The 22,199-nt window shown below is 42.2% G+C and overlaps 2 protein-coding genes across 10 annotated transcripts; one reads left to right on the forward strand and one right to left on the reverse strand.

The window, feature by feature from the left end:
* Nucleotides 1-1,080: 1,080 nt before the first annotated feature.
* On the reverse strand, nucleotides 1,081-13,229 carry SETD4 (SET domain containing 4). Of its 6 annotated transcripts, XM_068425312.1 has the most exons (12): nucleotides 13,131-13,229; nucleotides 12,498-12,595; nucleotides 11,941-12,036; nucleotides 10,954-10,991; nucleotides 9,352-9,440; nucleotides 8,262-8,691; nucleotides 7,279-7,453; nucleotides 6,510-6,591; nucleotides 6,071-6,151; nucleotides 4,591-4,714; nucleotides 3,768-3,831; nucleotides 1,081-3,681 (listed from the first exon to the last, which is right to left on the reverse strand). In XM_068425312.1, the coding sequence occupies exons 2-12, from the start codon at nucleotides 12,565-12,567 to the stop codon at nucleotides 3,578-3,580; spliced, it is 1,353 nt and encodes a 450-aa protein (XP_068281413.1). In that variant the 5' UTR covers nucleotides 12,568-12,595; nucleotides 13,131-13,229; the 3' UTR covers nucleotides 1,081-3,577. The 6 variants fall into 6 exon arrangements, with proteins under 6 accessions (XP_068281413.1, XP_068281409.1, XP_068281407.1 ...); XM_068425308.1 differs by lacking the exon at nucleotides 3,768-3,831 and having other exon boundaries at nucleotides 1,081-1,894; XM_068425306.1 differs by lacking the exon at nucleotides 3,768-3,831 and having other exon boundaries at nucleotides 1,081-3,678.
* LOC137677754 (carbonyl reductase [NADPH] 1-like) lies at nucleotides 13,206-21,553 on the forward strand. Of its 4 annotated transcripts, none has more exons than XM_068425315.1 (4): nucleotides 13,206-13,356; nucleotides 14,359-14,678; nucleotides 18,391-18,498; nucleotides 20,280-21,553. In XM_068425315.1, the coding sequence occupies exons 2-4, from the start codon at nucleotides 14,393-14,395 to the stop codon at nucleotides 20,714-20,716; spliced, it is 831 nt and encodes a 276-aa protein (XP_068281416.1). In that variant the 5' UTR covers nucleotides 13,206-13,356; nucleotides 14,359-14,392; the 3' UTR covers nucleotides 20,717-21,553. The 4 variants fall into 4 exon arrangements, with proteins under 4 accessions (XP_068281416.1, XP_068281414.1, XP_068281415.1 ...); XM_068425313.1 differs by having other exon boundaries at nucleotides 13,252-13,340; XM_068425314.1 differs by lacking the exon at nucleotides 13,206-13,356 and adding an exon at nucleotides 13,364-13,507.
* Nucleotides 21,554-22,199: the final 646 nt, after the last annotated feature.

A 22,199-nucleotide genomic window follows, 5' to 3' on the forward strand; every position in this document is an offset into this window, starting at 1 on the left:
ACTGCAGTCACAGAATGCAGTCCTACTTCAGCTCTCTTTGAGTAATTCTGCACAAGCTGGAAGAGAATCTAGCTCACTGCCATCATCTATACGAGGTTTGTATTGCTAATGGTAAAAAGCTGGGGTTTATTGCTACTATTGCTGAAATTTGCAGATACGATCTGAAAGGAAATTTATAAATAGAGGGAAACGCAGTCCCTCCCCACCAAGATCATGGCTAAATCCCTTCTTAGACCGACAGAGAGCCAGAGCCAAATGTTAACAGCACGTCACTAAAGCTAAGCAATTAAGATGTTTGTGGCTCAAAGGGGCTCTAGTTAAAGTAGAGGATGAGAGTAAGCTTCTTCACTCTTTGAAAACTTGATTTAGTGTTCTGTAAGACAGCTGGAGAGCACTCCCAGTGCAGTTACTTCTTCAGGCACCCTAGCTCTTAGCCCAGCTTAGGATGCCCTGTCTTGCACATAGTTTAGGTTTGATTCAAAAAAGAATTTAAGATTTTGCTGACTAGGCATTTATATACATAAATGCCAAATCATGATCCATGTTACGCTGGTTTATTCTTGTTAAAAATCCACTGCTATTGATGTGTGTTACAAAAGCACTAGTTCCAATTCCATCGTTTATTCAGGCAGGATTTTGCCTTTGACATTAAACACACATGGATCTATTCAGAACACTTGCTACAGTGCTTAAGGCAGTGCTTAAGGTAAAGCTGGGGGCTTACTGCTGTGCTTACATGCAAGAGACAGACAAGCAATTCAGACTGCCTACTCTTCTGCACTGCCAGATCCCCCTCCTACACTCCCTCCAGGGAGTGTAAGAGTTACAGAAGTAGAGCCCATATTCAGACCACCTGGTATAAATTTGTAGTCTATAGTGCAATACTGAATGAAGCAAATAAACTTCTGCCAAAGTAGCATCCATCTTGCAAGACACATCATACAGAAGTTTTTTTTTAAATAGCCATCTCCAAAAAAAGAAAAAAAAAAAAACAAACAAGAAAAACCCACCAAACATCCTTATCTTCTTTAACTATGGTGTCATCTCGTTATAAAATTATAAAATGAGAAACACATCTGCTCTTAGAAAATGAAAAAGTTTTTATTAAAAGAAAGTAAGAGGTCAAGCAGTTCAACTGTAATCATCAAAACTGCAGGACATGTTCAAAGCAAGGTTTCTTCTAGCCCAGTACCCTGTTTCCCACCAGTATCCACCAACACCTTAAAAGAGCAAGCACAGTTCAAGCACATACAATATTTACCATCAATAACCTCCCAACCTTCAAGTATTTTGCAATCAGGGGACTACATAAGACCAAAGTTGTTTGTCTGGCTTGTAACTGTCTTCCACATACATGTGCTCTGCACCCATGTCAACTTTTGTATGCATATTCCTTATTAACCTCAGCAGATTTGTTACCGCATCGTTTTGAACCTGACTTCTTCAAGCTCCTTTTGAAAGCCCTTACTTCTTGCACTGTGAATGCTCCGTCACCATCCATCCTCTTCATGTCATCCATGACTTCTGTAGACCTTTTTGCAGACCTAATCAAAATAACTGGGCAACAGTCACGGGGTCAGGGTCTCAGCTCCGCTGTTCCTGCTGTAGCCAGGTTCAGTGGTACAGAAGGACCATTAGGCGAGATGATGAGAATTGCACTCTATGAGATGAGTAGAGACCACATTCCCAAACCCAGTCAGCCATCTTATCCCAGGAGATACTTCAGAATGGGACTGACCAGAGTATAAAATATGGTGCCAAGTGACTTGCAGGGGTTAAAACCACAGTTTAGGCAAATATGAAATAAGTTGGTCCAAAAGATGTAACAAATTAATTTCTAGCTCCAGAAAGCACTTCAGTTCCTCTTCCTCTTCTTCATTCACCCTTCCCTCTGCTGTGAAATGTAAAGTAACCACACACTGTCAGCATCTCCATATGAACAATACAGAAAGCCCGAGAGGACAAAAGAGTCTCTTTTAAAGAAGTGCATTAGAGTAAACAAGGCAGAAAACAGTTTATTTTCAGAATTTCCTAATCCTAGGAACGGGTTATGAAGATGGCACCTCAGAACCAAGAACTTTTATTTTTGGAAATTGAGTAACAGCAAACAGTTACACTCCTCAGTTCCCCCAGTCTTTTGAACCTAAACCAAACATATCCTTCTAGAAGGAAAGGCCCTTCTCAGAGCTCCAGGTACCAAGACATTTCCTGTCCCAAATAGACCGATGCAGAAAAAAAAGCAGGGAAAACTCCTGGAATCCTCAAATCCAAATAAGTTTACACAATAACATTCTTGTTCACGAGGTACCAAAGAAAGTCTGAAAGTGCATTTGAGCTTGAATACTTAATAGTTTTCACTTGTTGCATTTTTTTCTTTAAATTATGTAATTAGCTAGAATGCCTTTACTGCTATATACAATTTCATTTATTTCAAAAATAGAGGTCTTGTAGAAAATGAACCAATACATTTTTAAAAATAAACACTCTTTAAAAACACAGTTCTTAAAAATGCTAAAAATAGTAATTAAATATTCTATGAAATGCGATTCCCCACAAAATGGAAAATAATCACAACACAACCACAATTATAAATGACATTTATACAGCTTAAATAAGTGTCCTGCCCTGAAATACCCTTTGAAGAAGTCTCTCTCCTCTCTAAACTACATCAAGAGCTCAAGCTCCTTACTTAGGTAGAACTAATATTGAAAGGCAGCTCATGAGACTATCCCGTGGTAGACAGGATAGGAACACTTCTCGACGTGAGCACCAGAACTGAACGGAAACAGAACGAATTGTCTGTGTGGTCTTCCAAACAAGAAACAGGGTTCAAAGTGATACATCCTTTCAGTTCTCCTGCCCTGCAGGAGGAGTCAGAACACAAAGTAGCGAGTCTGCAGGAAGCTTTGAGAGTAAAGGAGGGAAAATCACACTTCCTTACATTCAAGAAACACTTGGGCTGAAACTGCAAAGGGAATGATTTGGAGCTGGTCACAATAGGACTGATCTGCGCTCTAGTCCGCATCTATTACTCCAGCAACGAACAGCCACTACATGAACTGCTAAGTCTTGGGGACATGTACAGGTCTCAGGGAAAAAGTAAAGGATCAGTACATGGCAAATGTAAGTGGCTCTGTCCTCTTCCTCTCTGTCAAGTGCCAGAGCTCAAATACACACTAAGGAGTATCTGCTTTAGCCACACAAGCAGCTGTAAAGTCTAGGACAGCTGGAGCCCACAATCCTGGGGCTGCTCAAATTACCCCAGAAGCTGTTTTGCTCACAGCAGCCTGTGATTTGGATGACATGATGAAAGCCACCTGTGCTCCCCCCTACCACTTGGGCTAATCTTTCGTATTACTGAAGAAGGTCAGCAAAGAACTAAATAAGACTCTGGGTCCTGTGTGACCTTCTGAACAAAACTAATCATATTCTAACGACTTTTTACATCATTCTTTGCTGCTTAGGTCCACTAAAACAGTTGAGCTAGGCACATCCATGGCAAATGAGATCAAAACAGCAACAGCTATCACAGCTCCAGATGGGTCACACTGTTGCCATATTCAAGTTACAAAGAATCTCAGCTGATTTTTGTAGTATCTTCAGATCTTCCAAGCGTAGCACTTCTACCAAAGCCAGGTGGTTTTTGAGGTTCTCTTTGTTCGTCTTCAACTGGGAAATCTGAGGTTTATACAAATGGGATGAAATTACTAAAAATTTAGATTATTTAATATAGGACATGAACATAAACTTTGTGGAAAGCTCATCTGTGGTAGGGATTCCATGAATATGGAATGTCAAAATAGTATTTTTTTTAATCTTCCACAAGATAAACTGTAATAGTAAAAGAAAACAAAAAGGGAAGAAAAAAGTAAAAATCATCATGTGGATAGGAAGCAGATCGAAAACAAGGAGGAAGGAAAGGAAGGTAAAGGAAATGTTTACCTGATATCAGGCTCCTAAGTCCATACTATTCTCAAGATGTTGCTCAAGACCAGATTCACCTCTTACTCTGTGTATATACACGTTTCTTTTGCAAAAGTGTGGTTTTAATAACCATTTTCCATGATAGCTATTCAACTTGACATTAAGTACACATGTTGTTTGCCAAAATATAGAAAGGAAGGAGAGATTGTTTTTCTAAGAGCGTAGGCCTCCCTCACAGGAGACTGGCTGACATGGGTAGTTCATTTGGCTTGACTGGCTTTAATTAACACAGCCTTCACTGTTCGTAACAGGGCACTTGTGGCAGGTCTGCAAGATCTTATGTGCCCACCTCATACAAGCCTGCATTTTCTTTTAAGAGGTAACCTCAACAAACACATTGATACTGCAGGCAGAGAAAGGTTAAACACTTCTCACTTGTTTACAGGGCTTTGTATAAGCTTTGTAACACGGTTCCTTTCTTTGCTGCAGCCACGAATTCTGCTGAGCAATTCAGTGCTGTCAGTCACCCTGGAAACAAATCCTACACCACTCCAGTGTAGTCAATTTCCTCCCTCACCCTTTTCTCATCACAGAAAATTGCAATGCTGTACATTTATGCTAGGAGAGAAAAGAAGCTGGGCTACGTTGTTCTTCCAGTCAAATTACCTGGAGAAGGACATGCTGTGTCTCCTCTATTAAAAAATGGCATATTTTTGCTGTTATATTCAAAGCCTGCTGTTCATTTCTGGCTGAAATTACATCACCAAGCAGTGTTCTCCTCCAGTAGGTACTAGAACAAAAACGTTTGAACAACACACAATCATTTGCTGTATTCCCCAGCTGAATGATAAACATATGGTTATGCTAAGCACAACATTGCTGGCATGAGGCAAGTAGGGTCAGTATACATTAAAAAGGCACACAGCATTCAGATATGAGACTGATAAGGCAAGCAAAAGAGAAGAGAGATTTAATAGTCTAGAGTAGCACTTCCAATGCTCCATCCCTACACTGCAAGCCAAAGCCACAGTCTCTACTTAGACCACTGCTTCTGGTCTTCACTGCTCTGCCATGCTGCCACCAACTTCAATAGCACCAGTGAGGAGTAAAAGCTATTCACTCAGAACCTCTTAGCATGGCTTCTAACCTCACCTCACATACTGACACATTTCATGGGCTTGAAACCAGTACCACAGGGATTTATTTTTTTCTTATAATCAACCTATTTCACTCAGCAATGATTCTTCAAAGCATAAACAGCTTCAAACAAGAGAAAACTTTTTTTTTTTAAATTTACTATTACAAGCAAAGCCAGGTAACCATTTTCTATCAATGCTGTTTGAAGTAAATTTGCCATTTGGATCAAATTATCAAAACTGTGCTGCCAGTCACTGGAGATGAATTTCAGTGACTTATTTGGCCCTAGAATTTCAGAAGCAGCCTGTGGAACACATGCCTTAAAGAAATCAAGCAAGGCCAATAGCATTTAAAAGTCTCATCAAACCAACAGGAAAAAGGTCTGGAGTCTGAACCTTAAAGTAATATCTGGTTCTCAAAATAGAAAGGGAAAACAATGGGGTGTGTCTACTGCTTAATACAGGAAAGCAAAAGACCAAAGCAGGAAATATGCAATGACTTTACATTCTATAGTGTTCTTTGCCTTTCTTCTTTCAATTCTCACCTGGAGTCATTGAGATAGACAAAGGAGATCCAAAACAATTGTCCCAGTGTCTCATACACAGCCAGCAAAGATCAAATAAAGACAAATGGCACATGCACATTGTCTAAATATTCACTGAATCAGAGAATGGTTGGGGTTGGAAGGGACCTCTGGAGATCATCTAGTCCAATCCCCTGCCAAAGCAGGTTCACCTAGAGCATGTTGCACAGGGTTGCGTCCAGACAGGTCTTGAATATCTCCAGAGAAGGAGACTCCACAACCTCCCTGGGCAGCCTGTTCCAGTGCTCTGTCACCCTCAAAGTAAAGAAATTTCTCCTCATACTGAGATGGAACTTTCCATGTTTCAGTTTGTGCCCACTGCCCCTTGTCCTGTCACTGGGTACCACTGAGAAGAGTCTGGCCCCATCCCCTTGACACCCACCCCTAAGGTATTTGTAAGCAAATTCAAAAAGTACTGAAACTTACAATTCATCTGCTCCAAGACTTAACAACTTGAGGGCTGTGAGGAGTCTCCAGGATGGTCCATCCGGTCCAAAGGTCAGGTTTCTAAAAAGTCAGAAGTGATGAGATGCAGAAAGTATAGGTGATCTTTTACAGCATGATAGTTTTCTTCCCGACAAGTGTCAGCAAGGGAAGATCTGGTCATCAGAACTAGCGGACTCCTTGACTTCCCTTACTCTGCTGCTATCCACGGCTAGGAAACAGCCTGGACCTTGAAACCTATCTCAAGCTTTCATACTGGTGTTTACCACTTCTACATTCTCTCACAAACAGCAAGCAAATCAGTTTGTTAAAAAAATAAATAATTATTTTATGCTGGATTTTGATGCTAGAAGAAAAATTTGACTCCCAGAAAAATTGAAAAGAAAGCTCACAGGGAAACAAAAACATTCCCGATACCTACTCTAAGAAATCATGATCCTTTAGGATGGAAAGTTTTGCATTTCTCTGCTTGTCCAGTGGTGGAAAATATCTGAGGAGAGTATCTGCATAAAAACACATTTTAGATATTTAAATAAATGGTATGTAGAAGAAACTTCAATCCTCCATTCTGAAATGACATTTCAACCATATTTTTCAAGTACCTACAGGACAAAGACCAAAACCTGCTACATTTTGGTGAACTTTAACATAATCAAAAATGTACTTCTCAAAAGCTATCAGCAATCTCCAAGATTGTACCCTTATAATGGAAATCCTGACTCAAACTGAAGTTATGAACCACTCTCAGCAACTTCAGTTTGTGGGGATCAGGATTTAAATCCTGAAGTCAATGGTACAATCTAAGACATCCAGTTGGAAGCTCTACATACATGCTGATAAGAATTGCAATTTTACAAAAGGACAAGTTACCCCAGAACGCTTCCAATTTTAAAATTCCAGTCCTTAAATTCTATGCAGTTCAAACTGGTATCAAAGCCTATTCCACTTCTTGGAAATACATACAAATATTTTGATAGTATTAAGAAAAAAATCATACTGCCTTAATACTCATTGTGCATATTGTGCACTGTGCATATATATATATATGCAAGTGCATGAACTTCTTCACTATCCTTTAGTTATCCCTTTTTACCCACATCTCCTGTTGAAGACAGACAGCATTAATAAGCTCAGATGCTCTGCTCTCTATTATTGTACCTTTCAATGTCAAGACAATCTATAAATCCAACCTGATGAGACACAAACACTGCTGTGAGGGTTATCAATGGCAACAAATCCATATTCTAGTAGCAGTCGCTGATTATCATGAGGCCCATAGCAGATAAATACTTCTTCGTATTTTTTGCACTGTGAATTTGTCCAAATTTCATAGCTTCTTGTCTGCTCATTAAATGCAGCCTTTACCTTTGAGAAGTTAAAAATAAAAGGTTTTACTCTTGGCAGGAAGACAGGGTGAAAAAGGAATCAGACCTTGAATATTAAAACGCAAGAGTATTGAACGCTTCTCTAACACTGGAACAAAACAGACAGTGTTGCAGACGTCTGAAAAGGCAACCCATTTGGACAATTCCACACCAGGATTACTCTACAAATACTAGTATAAAGAAGAACAAACATCAAAACCTTAGTCCTCAGGATGTGCCACCCACCATGTAGACTTATTACGGAGGCCCCAAATCCACAAATAAAGATGGCTTCATGCACAGTTAGCCTCTTCTGTGCTATCCCAGCTCTACGTTGGCACATAGTCCCTGACATAAGGTGGAACTGCTCTATACACTTTCCTATGGCTGCCCAGAAGCTTCAGCCAGAGGTGAAGTAATACAGGGACCACGTAACTCGAGATTTGTCTCAGGAGCTGAGCCTTTTGGGAGAGCAGAGTAGGGTTATATTTACAAGTGGCTCTTCCCAATAGCTACCCCAGACACAAATCTCACACAGCCATCGTGGGTTCTCCCTGTACCTTTGCTTTGCTACATAAACTGAAACATTTGCATCATCTTTATTCAACTGCCTTGGGCTGAATAACAAGCTCCAGGGTATATATAAACCATGAGTGCTCAGCCTGCGCGTGTCTTCAGTGGACAATTTCCCCACTATGAGATCTCTCACTGACCTCCAGACACTCCTAATCCATCACATAAATGCATACTGTATTGACATAGTGCATTCACAAACAAAAAAACTAAGTGATCTATTTTTAGTTTCTTACCTGAACATTTGGATTGTGGTTTAGCAAATCTAAATATGGTGCCAATGCATAAACATCTGGCTCACGAGAAAAACATTCCCTCTGTGAATGTTTCATGTATATTGTCCTGGTATTAATAGTGCACCAAGCCCACTCTAGAGCACTGTAGCTAAAAACAGTTCCTGTATTCTCAGCAAACAAAGGCTGCAGGGAAGAGAAAAAAGCCTTGGAAGACATGTACAACTCATGCACCATCGTTCTCTGCTCCTGAGCCTTCCTTCTTAATGGTTCAGGAAGAAGGCTTACTACATCGCGCTCCAAACAAACAGGACAAGCGTACGTCTTGGGTAAAACATCAAGATATGGCTTCCACAGAGACTTCTCACCAGCATGCTTCTCTGCTATTAAAAATGTGCAGAGTGCTATCAAAGGAGATACAGGAGGCTTCCATCTATTAGAAAATAAAATAAAAATACCAACATAGCAGATACACAGAGGTGAGACAGGAAATGGATGCAGCAGTATTTTATCTCTGTTCTAGTTCTCTTAAATGTTATAAATAGCTTCTATTATAAACTTCTTTGTAGTTCATCTCCAAGTCCTTTTGATGATTTCAAAGGGACTATAAAAGCTGGTTTGTAGTAACAACTTCAGGCTCACCTCTTGGGTTGGTTTTTTTGGGGGTGGTTGGTTTTTTTTAGGATACACAACAAGTACTCAAGGTTTGTCATAGGTCTTTGCTCTGAATTTTCTAAAAGGCCATGTTCATGTGACTGCTTTGCAACCCCATTTTATCCTCCTCCTCCTATTGAAGCATATTCACAAATTCCCAAGAAACCATTCATAACTGACATTTACGTCCAAGCTGGCTCTAGAGGCAGGTCAAGTTCAAGCCTGTACCATCCCTCCAACTCTGCCTAGCTAAAATGGGATTCTCTGTGTCCAAACTTTACTTATTTGAGCATTCCACATGCATAAAAGTCCAGAAGAAATACCCATACAAGTTAGCATATGCAGTTTAAAGCCCTACCACCACTTAAGATGATTAATCTGCTAATGTGCAATCCACAGTAAAGGCCAGCTTGCCCATAAAGTGTCACTTTTCACTTACTTCATAATGTATTCTCCCAAGCAGCTACTAAGGACAGTGCCTGTGGTGAGTAAGCATTTCTCAGGCAATGAAATAATCAGATCCCCTGCCTTTGAGGGAGAGAAAAAAAAAAAAAAAAACCACACACACAAAGAATAGTAAAGGTCAAGTGTAAATGGCTCATCTACTATGCGATTTCTGAAAAGAGAGACATTCCCCAGAGAACACTAAAATGTCAGGAAGCAAACAAATGTGATGTTGAACTTGATGGAAACTGGCATGGTTTTAAGAGAGTCATAGTCCAGGGAAGTAGAACAACTGCAGTCAGTAGGAACTGTCACCTGCAGAAAGTCAGTTGTTCACAGCAACTTTGGTGCCTGGCTACTCACTTCCTTTATACTTAGATACATTTTAGATTAGATCTCACAAATACCTGAACTTCTATCAACATAGCCGTATGGGGTAGGGATATTTTAGGTCATGTCTATCATGACCTTGTTTGCCAAGCTGCTGTGTGTGTAAATTAGCTTTCATGCCTGGCTTGAGCCATATGCGTCCATGCCTGTAGGGAGAGGACATGAATCAAGTCAATACTCTCCCCTTCCCATTCCTCTCCTGAGTTTCCCTATCTTGCTCAAGCCCATTTCACTTACTGCAGACTCCCAGCGTTGTGGACAACCTGAGCCTCTGGCTTCAACTGCTGGCTCTAACTCTGAGCCAGCACGAGAACATACACTCTTCTCTACACATGACTTCTCCACTGCATCTCCTTCCTACTTCTTGCTATACTCTCTATTTTGCAAAAGGTTCTTGGTCTGATCCCCCATTATTTGATATACTGTTCTCATACCAGTTAGGAAACTTCTCCATCAAGCCCGTTTTCTGAGAGGTACTTTTCAGTTAGAGTTCCGTCTTTCTGTGCCAATAACTGAAGGGCAAGGTATTCTTCCTATCATTCCCCTTTTCTGCTGGGAATGTCTGAGAAAGTCTGTTTCTATTAGCTGGTCTACCAACAAGGAAGAGGGCGATGAAAGTGAGGTTAATGCTGTGGTTTGACATTATGGCTAAAATAATCTAAAGCCCCATGCTTCTTAAAGCCCCATCCCCCTCCCTGATATGCCATTCCTCCCTTTGTACCAGCACTGGTCTGACCAAGGTTGGAGATTTCAAGGAGCAAAGCTATTAAAGCTGATAATTTTTTTGAAAAGAGTCTGTTAGTTTAGCTTCCTGATGCAACTTACCACACGAGTGGGGAAGACTGCTACAGCCAGTGCAAAGGAAGTTGTGGGACCCAGTGCCTGAGGGAGAAGGCATACAGGAAGGAAGGGGCCTGCTCTTTCTGGTTTCAGTTACCCACTGATTACCTTAAATTGAAACACGAGACTACATACTACATCTCTGTAAATGAGTACAGGAATGTCTTCATCTAACGAGTCCTCAGGGTACACAGGACATCATCTTACAGGTATGTCAACACTGCAAATTCTGGTATTAGGCCAGAAATTACGTTCACAACAGGGACTGTGAAGACCTTGTCTAGAATTTTGAGCTTTGCTTGTTGCAGAAGTCATTACATCTCAAAAGAACCTGAGGAGCTCTGGCATTAGAATCAACATTACTAACCTGAAGACCTTTTGTTGTCATCAGTCCTCTTCCTGTATCTGAAGCAGGAACAAAGAGGATGCTTAAATACATGTATATATGTCAAATACAGAAGACTGCTAAGCTGCAATAAATTAACAGGCCAGCAAGGAAAAGCTCTAAAAGAACATACATTATCTCTTACAAATCATAAAAGCCAATTATGGATTGTTCCAGATATACACCTCATTTCTTTGTTCTCTGATCCTCTTTTTACTTTTCAGGACCCTGTGAAAGCCCTTTCCCTGCATCCCCCGCAACACTTGCTGTCCAGTTCTAGCAAATACTCAACTCCTTTTTCCTAATTTTTTCTTTAAACACATCTTTCATCACTGGCTGCTGTTCTTGGTTTCAGAGTTTTAACTAAACTTTACAATTTCTATTCACAATATTCTTCTCTGATTCATACTATTCTCTCTACTCTCTCTTTAATATTGCAAAAGTTTTTGAAACATAATCTACTTAAAGAGAAAAAATACAAGTATATACCTGTAATGTAAACAATACTAAATGAATCCCAGCTCTAAAATCATTTACTTATGGGTATCACTAGATCTGCTGAACTTGCATGGGGAAAAAAAGGTGAAGAAATGATAACAAGGTTAGGTTCAGATACTGGAAACGCTTAAAGAGATATTCCTTTCTTCTTTAAATCTGTGCAAATCTCAATTTCTACAAGGAATTCAGCATAGATGTGCACGTTTTGCAGCATACCAGAGTATTCCCATGCAAGAGTTTTACACTAGATCAACTTTATATAAGAAACAGTTTACACTACTTCAGGCCTCCACATCTACTTGTTTATGTTAAATGACATTCATGTGAATTTGCCAGAAGTCCTTAAATGACAAACGGTAACTGGCTTTTTTCTTGATGCCAGCCAGGCGTGTGATTCAAAATGAAAGCAGGAATCTAACATTCTTAGAAGAATCGGAAATTTGTACCACCAATAAATAATTGAAAAATTACCCCAGAACTCTGCTGGCCTTAAATTACTGTCTTCAAATCCTCTGTCTTTCAGCCACTTCTTAAGTTTAATGTATTCCAGCTTGTGACTGCAATTGACTAAAAATAGAAAAGAGGGGATTAATGCTAGAAAATAGCACTCTATTGGAAAATAAAAGAATTTGAAAAATTTTACTGTATAGTCAGAAAAACTGTGTTTTGAACATTTTAGTATAGCATAAGAAAATAGCAAGAAAGGCTCCCCTTGAACTAGCCTACTAAGTTCTGGGCGTCTGGGCGCTGGGAGCTCTCAGAACTGTAGGAGTTATCCAGCATATTCAAGGGTCAAGGAATTTAAGAATAATGTAGTACTTGCCATTAGCCAGAAAAGAGAGCTCACAATATTCACCATGCTCTGCTTGGGACTGTAAACTAATGCTAGAATATTTGCATAGAAAAAGCTAACATTTATGAATGTTATTTTCAAAGCACAAAGGTGTTTGACAAATACACACCATAAAATGACACCTTGACAAACAATTGGTTATTTTGTTATTTAGCAGTACTTCCAGGGGTAGTACCTCCATCCGTAAAACTCCGCAAGTGTTTTCTTCTTCTCTTTCGACCTGTCCGGCCTCTGCTTTTCTTCATATTACAGATTTTGCCTTATTTAGACAGCCTGAATTAAAACAAACAAACAAAAAAAAAGTCACTTAAAAATATTTAAAGTCCCTTTCAAATATGGCACGTTTCTTTTATCTCAATAAGAGAAATAAGAGCACTGCCTGTTTAATAAGCTGCCTCTTGAAAGTTTAAAAAATGTACCACAAGCAAACCCCCGAACGACCGTGGGCGACAGGGGTGAGGGAGGGGGGGAAGCCTTTATCTCCAAACACCACCTCGGCCACGGCACGGCCATAACCCCTGACGCCCCGGCGCCTCCCCGCCGCACGGCCGGGCCTCTGTCCCGCTCCTGCTCTGACAGACAAACCCTCCAACCGCCCGAGCGAAGCGAACGCCGCTTGGGAGCGCCTATGGCCCCCTCACGTTTTAAGGTAGTGGAGACCGAAGAGGGTAACGAGAACTCCCGCCTCCCCTCGGCCGCCCAACAGCGGCTCCGGCTCCCGATTCCCGGCGGGGGGAAGAGGACAGAGGTGGGGGCGCTGCCCGGCGCCCCCCGCCGCCTCACAGCCGCCCTCCTGCCGCCGCCCCACCTGCCGGAGAGGCCGCAGGCACCGCCACTCTCCCACCGCCGCTTCCAGCCCCCACCCGGTCGCACCGCCTCTGGCAGCCGCGGGAGGCGGGGCTGCCCCGCCGCCATCTTACGTGCGCTCGCCTCCGCCCTGGGGTGTGTGAGCGTCCGTGGGACGGCGCCAGCTCGTCATCGCCTCATCGCCGCGCAGAGCTGAGGAGCGAAGGGGAAGGTACGGAGTGCCGGAGGTGGGTGAGGGAGTGCCGGCTGCCCCTCCGGGCTCGCCCCGCAGCTCCTCGCTGCGTTCAGCCCCTCCGCGGGGCGCGGCGGGGCGCGTAGCGGCCGCCCCGCGGGGAGCAGGGAGTGCCCCGAGGAGTCAGGCTTCATTGCGGCTCGCAGGTTTGCTTTGCCCGTCCCGAGGAGGTGGTAGGTTGTAAAATGTGCCCCTTTGCAGCGAGGTGGGACCTTGATGGCGAACCGGGAGGGTGGCCCGCGGCCCTGGTGGAGTCAGTCAGTAGCTGGGCGGGCTTTTAGGAGCTGGTTAAGATTTCATCATTGCTAGATATCTGCTCGTGGTTAGTTACAAGCTAATTTGGAAGAGAAATGGCAATTAAGTCAAAAGTGAACAAAACCAGCGTTTTAAACTCGCTTTGATGGGGGAAATACGGCCTCTTTAAACGTGCTGTGTCTGCGAGAAAAACAGCAAGCAGGCTTTGTATCTAGAGCTGACTGGTGTGTTAACATGGAAAAAACATTGTTTGTAGTCAGTCTGTGGTCCACTGTTTCTCTCTAAAACTACTAGAATTGATTCTCCGGCCTGGCACTTGAAGATTAAGCCACTCCTCCCCTTTTTTTTAGCCCTAGTTCTTCAGCTTTGACTGCATCACTGCTTGAACTGAACCAGTTGAATATCCTCAAAAGAAGGAAGGGGTATTCCTGTGAGGTGTGTGTGCAGAAGAGCTTACTCTCATCAAAAGTTAGTTTAGTACTAAAGATTAGTCATTGACTTACTTTTTTTTTCCCCCCAATCACTGGTTGGGCTTTCTTCAAAGCATTAACACCAAGTGTGTATTTCTTTGCAAATACCTCATGCTACTTTAGTAAGTTACAGCCTAGTGTGCACTCTGATGTAGTCTTGCGTAATTCTAAGTGGAATTCTAAATAGGACTTAAAAGAAAAAACACTCATCCATTTTCAGACAGCCATCTTTATCCATCCAAGTGTGAAATTTTTGTCTTTGCTGTTTGCAGCTACTGTTGCTTTGGCATACATCTAGAGAGGACAATGTCCAACGTGCCGGTGGCTGTGGTGACTGGGTCCAACAAAGGGATCGGATTCGCAATTGTGCGGGCTCTATGCAAGCAGTTCCCCGGGGATGTGTACCTGACAGCCCGAGACCCCGGCCGCGGCCAGGAAGCAGTGGCAAAGCTCCAGGAGGAAGGGCTGCGTGCACTCTTCCATCAGCTGGATATCGATGATCTGCAGAGCATCAGAGCTCTCCGGGACTTTCTAAAGGAGAAATATGGAGGGCTGAATGTGCTGGTTAACAATGCAGGGATTGCTTTCAAAGGTAGGAAGTGGACTGTCTGGGACTGTCCTACGTGCTACAAAGCCATGTGGAGAAGGATAGTAGATGCATCAAGGATTTTACAAAGCTTCTTATATAGGACTTGTGTGCCAGTGGCATGCTGCTTTTTTGGCTGGGCAAGCTGCCTACCTTCTTAAGCATGATGAGAGAGCAATGTGAAATAGCTCTTCCTCTAGCATCTGTTGGGACAACTGTGCATGTAAAGATGCTTCCCTGGAGTATTGTATTTGCGTCACACACAGAGCATGAAAATACTTGAGGCACACAGTGTGTGTGTGTGTTGGTTTATTGCCTCAGTGCCTGTGAGTTTCACCAGGCCCATGGGAGCCCATCAGCTATGTGAATATCAGCCATGTTCCTCAGGGACACGTGTTTTCTCTCTTCAGCAAGCCTCATACTTTATTCTCTGCATTACCTGCTGAAGAATTTTAGTTGATAAAAAAGAACCTTTGGCCCTGGGTGATTTTGTCTTCTTTACTTACGTTTAACTTTCTCAGGCCATTCAGTTACCTATAAAACAGTTAACCTAAATCTTGCTGTGCTGAGCAAGAATTTAACCTTTCGTCTTCTAGTGGACAGGAAGGTAGGGAAAGTGAGGGAGACAGAGCAGTTGTAAGGTAGAAGAATGCATTCTCCTTGTAGGTGTTTATAAAAGCAAATTGGGAATCATGTTAGCTCCAGGTAGAGCAAATCATAAGCATGACTACTAGTTCATTTCCCTGTCAGTACAAACTTGTTCTTTCCATATTTTCTGGTATTTTTTTTGAATCTCTTTACCTGATCTCCCATTAGGACATGTAACTGTTCAAGCACAGTGTTGTGCTGACTCATCTGCTCACAACATGAGTTAAGGAGGCCTGTCAGGTAGTATGGATCAAACCTCACCTGCTGCTTCCTTCATGGAGCTTCTCGTGAAGTGGGATTGCAGCAGTGATGTTCTGAAGTGAAGTCACTATATATTTCGCATGGTACCTTGCAGGAAGATTGCTTGTGTTCAAGATCAGCTTAATAGGAGGCAACTCAATATACTTGTCTGAGCTTCAGGATGTACTCAAGATAGAGAGGTGTTAAAACCTTGCAGCAACAGTTAAAAGATTGTATTTCTGTCTATGCTTATCATTTATAAAGCGTGCAGGTATTCAGACCAGTATTCCTTCAGTTCATAATCAGGGCCTTAGCTCAACCTGTTAGTGACAGTGAGTTTGAGCAAGACTGGGCTGCAACTACAGCAATTGAAGTGCAGTGTGTGTTTCTTGTTGCTGACTTTGCAGCAGCTGTAGCCTCCATCAAGGTGGGTACCTGGACAGGTGAAATAAGTTCCTCAAATTGCTGCAGCAAGGTTTGCTAGAGCTCATCTGTGAGAGATCTTAGATTTATTATCATGGAGCCACTGAACAGATAAATAGGTAAAACAGTGTGACCAGTGGAGTTCTTGCTACTTTGTTACTACATCATAGGTTATTTTTTTTATTCAGAAGTTGCTTCCAGATGTTTAGCCTAGACTTTCTTCAAGCTGACAACTTACTATGAGTCAGCAGTAGGTCATACAATTAAGAAATGTGATAGAGGAGCCAGTTGTAACTGTTGTTGTGCGAGTATCTAGCACAGAGGCTAGAGGATTTAACACCTGTGTAAGAACCTGCTGTGATTCTTATCTCATATTTTGGCTTTAATTCTTGCTTCTGAGATTGGCATTTCTACCCAAGCTTGCTTCTTGCCTCACCAGGCTTCTGCTAGCATTGCAGAATTTATGTTTCCCTTTCTTTATTGTAGTACTGTGTCTTATTGCTATCAAAGATTAGATGTAGCATTAAATTTATTGTTCAGTTTTTGTGCTGCACTACAGATAGTCTAGCAAAGTCCTTAGTCCAGCAAAAACTGTTCATGTATGAAATGATTATGAGTTGCCTGCTGGATGAGCTTCTGTGAGAGCAGTCTTTCTAGTAATGCTTGTTAAATCAAGGGAGCGTGTATCTATCGGATGTTACAAGTAATTCATCTTGTTAGATAAATGAGTGGGTTTTGGAGTGTAGGGAAGCTTCTGTGTTGCAAGGTGGGTATGGAAGTAGGAGTTTGGAGTTGTGTAGGTTTTTAGTTTCTTTTCTTCTCCCACTGTCATAACTCTTGGCAATAGGTTATGGTCTGGCTTCGTGTCTCGGATTTAAACGCAAGGAAGCGATTTGCAAAACTTGATGCTATTGGTGCCCATTGCTCGAGAGTATGAGTAAGTGAGCCATTGAAGCTGTGTTTAGCCATAAAACCACAACTCCATTAAATACTAAATGACCTGTTACTGCTTCTCTTTTGAGTTTACATATGTCTGGGCCATGAAGTCAGGTGAAGACCTGCCCAGTCTATGTAGGTGGCCTTCATCACTGCAGGGATAGAGCCTGTAGCAGCAGAGGAGGAATGCTGTTACTTTAACTCTTACTTCCCCCTCAAAGTGGAGGACACATAGCATGTGGCGTACTGCTGAGCCAAATTGTCAGCTGATGGCACATCCTACCCCACTTCTTATGGTGGCTGTCAATTCTGTCGACGAAATCTGCATTACAGTGCAGTTCCATGGTCTGCTTATGCTTACTCAAGTCAGTTCCCTTTTGTAGCCGCTAATTCCCACTCTTTTGCTTGTGTTCGCACAGATCTGTCAGTTCAGGGAGTGATTTATGACACAAGTATTTATCAGTATTGGGGTTGGTGGGGTTTTTTGTTTTTTTTCAGACTGCACCAAATCTTGCCCCTGCATTCTTTATAGAAGCTTTTACACTGTTTGTTGCAATTCAGCACTGCTCTGACGTTTAAGTCCCAGCTAAGAACCCAAGACATGAAAACATAAGAGTCAGGATATAGAAGCAGTTGTTTGCCATGTTGGATGTTAGTACCAGGGTGGTAGTCTTAAGGGTTAGGGTTCAGAGAGTATCCCTGGAGCTGCAGGCTTTGTGTCTCTCTGAACTGTAACCCTGACCCTAACCCTAAGAGTAACAGGATCTTGGGGCTGAGGCTGAGGTCCCCAGCAGCGTGGCTGGCCCAGATCAGAAAGGTGTGTAGGGAGCAATGTTGGTGCAGTGCCGTGCTCCCCTTGGCATGCCTTTCCCAACATTGCATCCAAGATTGAGGATCTTTCCCTCTGATTTCCCCTCTGCCCCCTCCCCTGCTATTTCAGGACGGTGGCAGAGTGCTGTGCTACTATGCATTTAAGAGGAGAGGGCACTTCAATGTTCACTTGCCTGTGGTGGTGGCAGCCATACTGAGCACTGGGTGTAAGTACAGGCAGGTTAGTGAGCAGCTTGGGCAGCACAGCCTGTGAGAGCAGTCTTTGCTCCTCTCTTCCATATAAAAGGCAAAAAGAGAAATGGCCCGTGGATTGGCAAATGACTTTGCAGAGTGATACAACTAGCTGTCCTGAGGCAAAGCTAAAACCTTCATCTAGAAGAGGTGAAAACATAATTAGTTAATTATTAATATAATATTGCAGAGCTGGGTCTTTTCATTAATAAGAATGTGAGTGTTAGTGATGTAGCTTTTGGTTCTTATGTATTTTAATTGATCATATGCCTTTTTCCTAAGCATTAGAAAAAAAAAAAAAGGAACTAAGATAAACTTTTGGATTTTGGTAGTTTGATAACTTCCTGTCAAACAGCAGTACAAATCTATGGTGTTTTTTTTGTTTTTCCCTACCACCTCTTCTGAAAAGTTCATGACACAACTCCATTTGCGGTCCAAGCAGAGGTTACACTGAAGACAAACTTTTTTGGAACCAGGAATGTTTGCACAGAATTGTTGCCTCTTTTGAAGCCTTATGGTAAGTGTAATGTAGCAAGTAGAGAAATAGTTTTATATGAATTTTGGTCCTCATTAAATAGGAAAATCCTGTCCTGTCTCAGAAGCACACTGCCCCATAGGAAGAGGAGTGTACCTTGCTGTACTTTAGGTAAGAGAACAGATGGCCTTTCTTGACCTCTAAAATATCTATGCTGTGTATATTTAAATCTGCTTTCAAGCCAGTCACATTCTTCTGTTAGGGACTGAAGTGGAATTCCCGTGGTGCCCTCAAGAAGACATCAAGAATTTACCCATGTTCTGTCCATGATATCTGTCTACATAAACTGCTATTGCTTCAGAAAGGAGCTGTTAGGTACTTCCTAGGATAAGGAAGTACCTAAAAACAGTGTTTGATGTGACATACCTGTTCTTGCTACTGCTGAAGAAACCTTCTCAACAGGCTGTTGGTCTGTCTCTGTCTAGATCACAGCCTTTGCTATATGTTTAAGTGTCTAGTGATGTAGTTATAAATGGCACTTGAAGATGTACATTAAGTTACTGTGATTTGGTGATGTTGGGAGGAACTGGAAGAAAACACTTTACCAAAAATAGAATGGAGGAGACCAGGGTCAAAGAAGATAGATGCATCGACAATGAAGAGGTGTTAGCAACATGCAGTTAGTCATCCAACAAGTATAGGTTGTCCTGCACAGAATGCTCCTGTTCTCGAAAGCTGGGAGCACTGGAAGTGCCTTGGAATGCTACTGGCATATGATGGATGATTTGAAAGGAGAGTATTTGGATTCAATACACGCACCAAATCTAAGGGGTTTTTTTAATACAATTCTTTTCAAGACTTGTGATCACTGGATGTTTTTATGGATATTTGGATAAGTGCTTGCTGCTATAAATGAAATGTAGTCTATACTGACATTTAAATACATCTAGGTTTTTAAGAGAAAAGAAGTCAAGTAGATGAGAGAGAAGTCGGGAACTGTTAGCCCCTAGGGAGAAAGGAAAGGAATTTTGGGGGCCAGTAGGGGAGAGAGTAAACAGTGCCAAAATTGCAATTTACTCCTTTTGTACTAAGGGTGAAGGATGAGTGTGTTAATGAAGTCGTTAACAGAAAGGATTAATTTCTGTGGCTTTTAAGATTAACTCCTCATGTTCATTCCCAAGTTCATTGCATGAATGGCTGGGAACTAGGGAGAGAGAGAAACAGTGTAACATAGTTTTGGGGAAGATGAGTGAATTCAGCTGACTCATTCCTCTGTACTGAAGTGCTGGGAGATAAATAGCTTACTGCAGTGTTACATGCTGGGATTTGTAAATCTTCAGATATTCTGTAAACAAGCTGATCGTCTCACTGCATTAAGAACTAGATTGTTTTTGTTGAATTCTGTATTATTCTGGCTTTTGAGGTATGTTCTCATGACACTTGTACTCAAGCTGTTGCAGAAGTGAGAATGTTTTCCACCAGAACTTCAAGAATGAAGTCTGGCTTCCATTACTGAGAAAACCACTTACTACTGTCAGTAAGCCTACAGATTGTAACAGGCTATTTCCTGGAAGCATACCTGAAATCTGATAGAGAGCTTTTGCAGTTTCACACCTTAAACTACCCTCTGTAATGGAATTCACTGGAAACAGTTGACACTGAGTTAACTGTGATCTTCCAGAAGCTCTGCAGAATAGCCCACGCAGAATATTTCATAGGTATTCACCTAAGGAGTGAATACATAACTGTAGAGCAAACCCACTTCAGTGTCTGGGCTTGTTTAGTGTGTATAAAAGTAATCAGTATTTATTCTATTTTACCAGGTAGAGTGGTGAATGTCTCTAGTATGGTAAGTAGCTCAGCTCTGGGAAACTGCAGCCGAGAACTACAGCAGAAGTTTCGCAGCGACGCGATCACTGAGGATGAGTTAGTGGAGCTTATGACCAAATTTGTGGAAGATACCAAGAAAAGTGTGCACGAGAAAGAGGGCTGGCCAAATACTGCCTATGGGGTATCCAAAATTGGTGTCACAGTCTTGTCCAGGATTCAAGCCCGAATGTTAAATGAGAAAAGAAAAGGTGACCACATCCTTCTCAATGCCTGCTGTCCTGGATGGGTGAGAACAGACATGGCAGGCCCTCACGCCACTAAATCGCCAGATGAAGGGGCTGAGACCCCAGTTTATTTGGCGCTTTTGCCTTCTGATGCTGATGGTCCTCAGGGCCAGTTTGTTAGTAACAAAACTGTTCGAACCTGGTAAGCTTATGTATGTGGACCCATGCGAATGGTAATATGGCTGTGGATTAGCCTGTGCCCTGGTAGGGGGCATTTACCCAGGGCCGGCTCATCCTGTCCACAGCAGCAGCAGGGTCCTTTATCATTACAATGAGGGTTGTAGTTATGATACTTCTCTGGGATTAAGTCTACACTAGGCTACACTTCCCAACAGTTGCTGTTAGCCTGCTCACAGCATTGGCTGTGTAGCCTGCAATCTGATTTGTGGGTCTTCCAGCCTGGATGATACAGGCTAACTTGGTGTTGCCCTAATGTAGAGGTGTCTGACCTTGTTTACTCTTCATTAAATCATTGCCAGCCCTTCTCCCACTCCCCTGAGAGAGATCTCTGACATGGAGTTGGGATGAGGAAACAGATGCCTTACGCTTTCTCAGCACAACAGATCTCTCTCTAGGCACCATAGTTGCTTCTTGAGGTTGTACGGGGTTTCTTAACGGGGGAGAGAGTTGTTCTGAGATCAACAGTCTGACTGCTTTGGGGGTGGACTAATTAGACCAGAATGGAATCATCACTGCTGTATAGAGATTCCTTATTAGTAGTGCAAAATGGAATTAAGTGAAAAAAAAAAAATAGCAGTGATATACCATTAATAGAAAAGCTTAATTAATTGGCTTAATTAATATGTATGTCAATAAATGATTACTTTCTGATTTGTGTTCATCCAACTGGCTTATTCTGATACTAAAAATGTATAATGTTTGAAAATACTCTTTCATTTTCTGCAGCTAAGTTTGTAGCTGGAATGTGTGGTGTTTGGACTATATGAAGATAAAATAAACTACAGAACTGATACAGCAAACTATTCCTCAGGACTTCCAGTTCATTTGTTGTATACCCAGAAGTTTCCTTATTAAAAACCTGGATTAAGTGCTCTACAAGTAGTAGAGGAAATGAGCTGTAAATGTTACAATACTATTGCAGGACAGGACTGAAATACATAATTATGATGGAAACCAAAACAAAAATCACAAGTAGAGGAAGCAGTGACAGGGAGAGCACCAAACTTGTTTTCCCATTTTAAATGCTGGTTATTGCATTTCAAATGCTTGATCTTGAAAGGTTGCTGCAGCACTTCAAGCTGGAGAGGTGGAGCTGGGTGGCAGCAGAGGTAGCCTGGGGGTGGGGCAGGGCACCTGGGACAGCCCCAAGCTATGGGGCAGCTAGCTGCAGGGGCTTGGAGTGAGGTGGGGCTGGGTCACCCACAGGTGATAACCATGCAGCTCTTTCTCCACCATGTTCTGCCAGCCAGCACAAAAACCGCGGGGGGGGGGGGGGGCTCCCAGGCCTTGCCCCACCTTTCCTGCAGGGCAGGGTGTGCACAATGCTGTGCTCTGCAGGAGGAGATTGCTGCCGTCTTCCTCTTGCTGTGAGAAGCTGAAGGAGCTGGAAACAATTGCCTGTAAACCTGTCATTAGTAATGATAAATCAGTAACAGGCATGTTAATTCT

This window comes from Nyctibius grandis, chromosome 2 (assembly GCF_013368605.1).
Source record: "Nyctibius grandis isolate bNycGra1 chromosome 2, bNycGra1.pri, whole genome shotgun sequence".
NCBI lineage: Eukaryota > Metazoa > Chordata > Aves > Nyctibiiformes > Nyctibiidae > Nyctibius > Nyctibius grandis.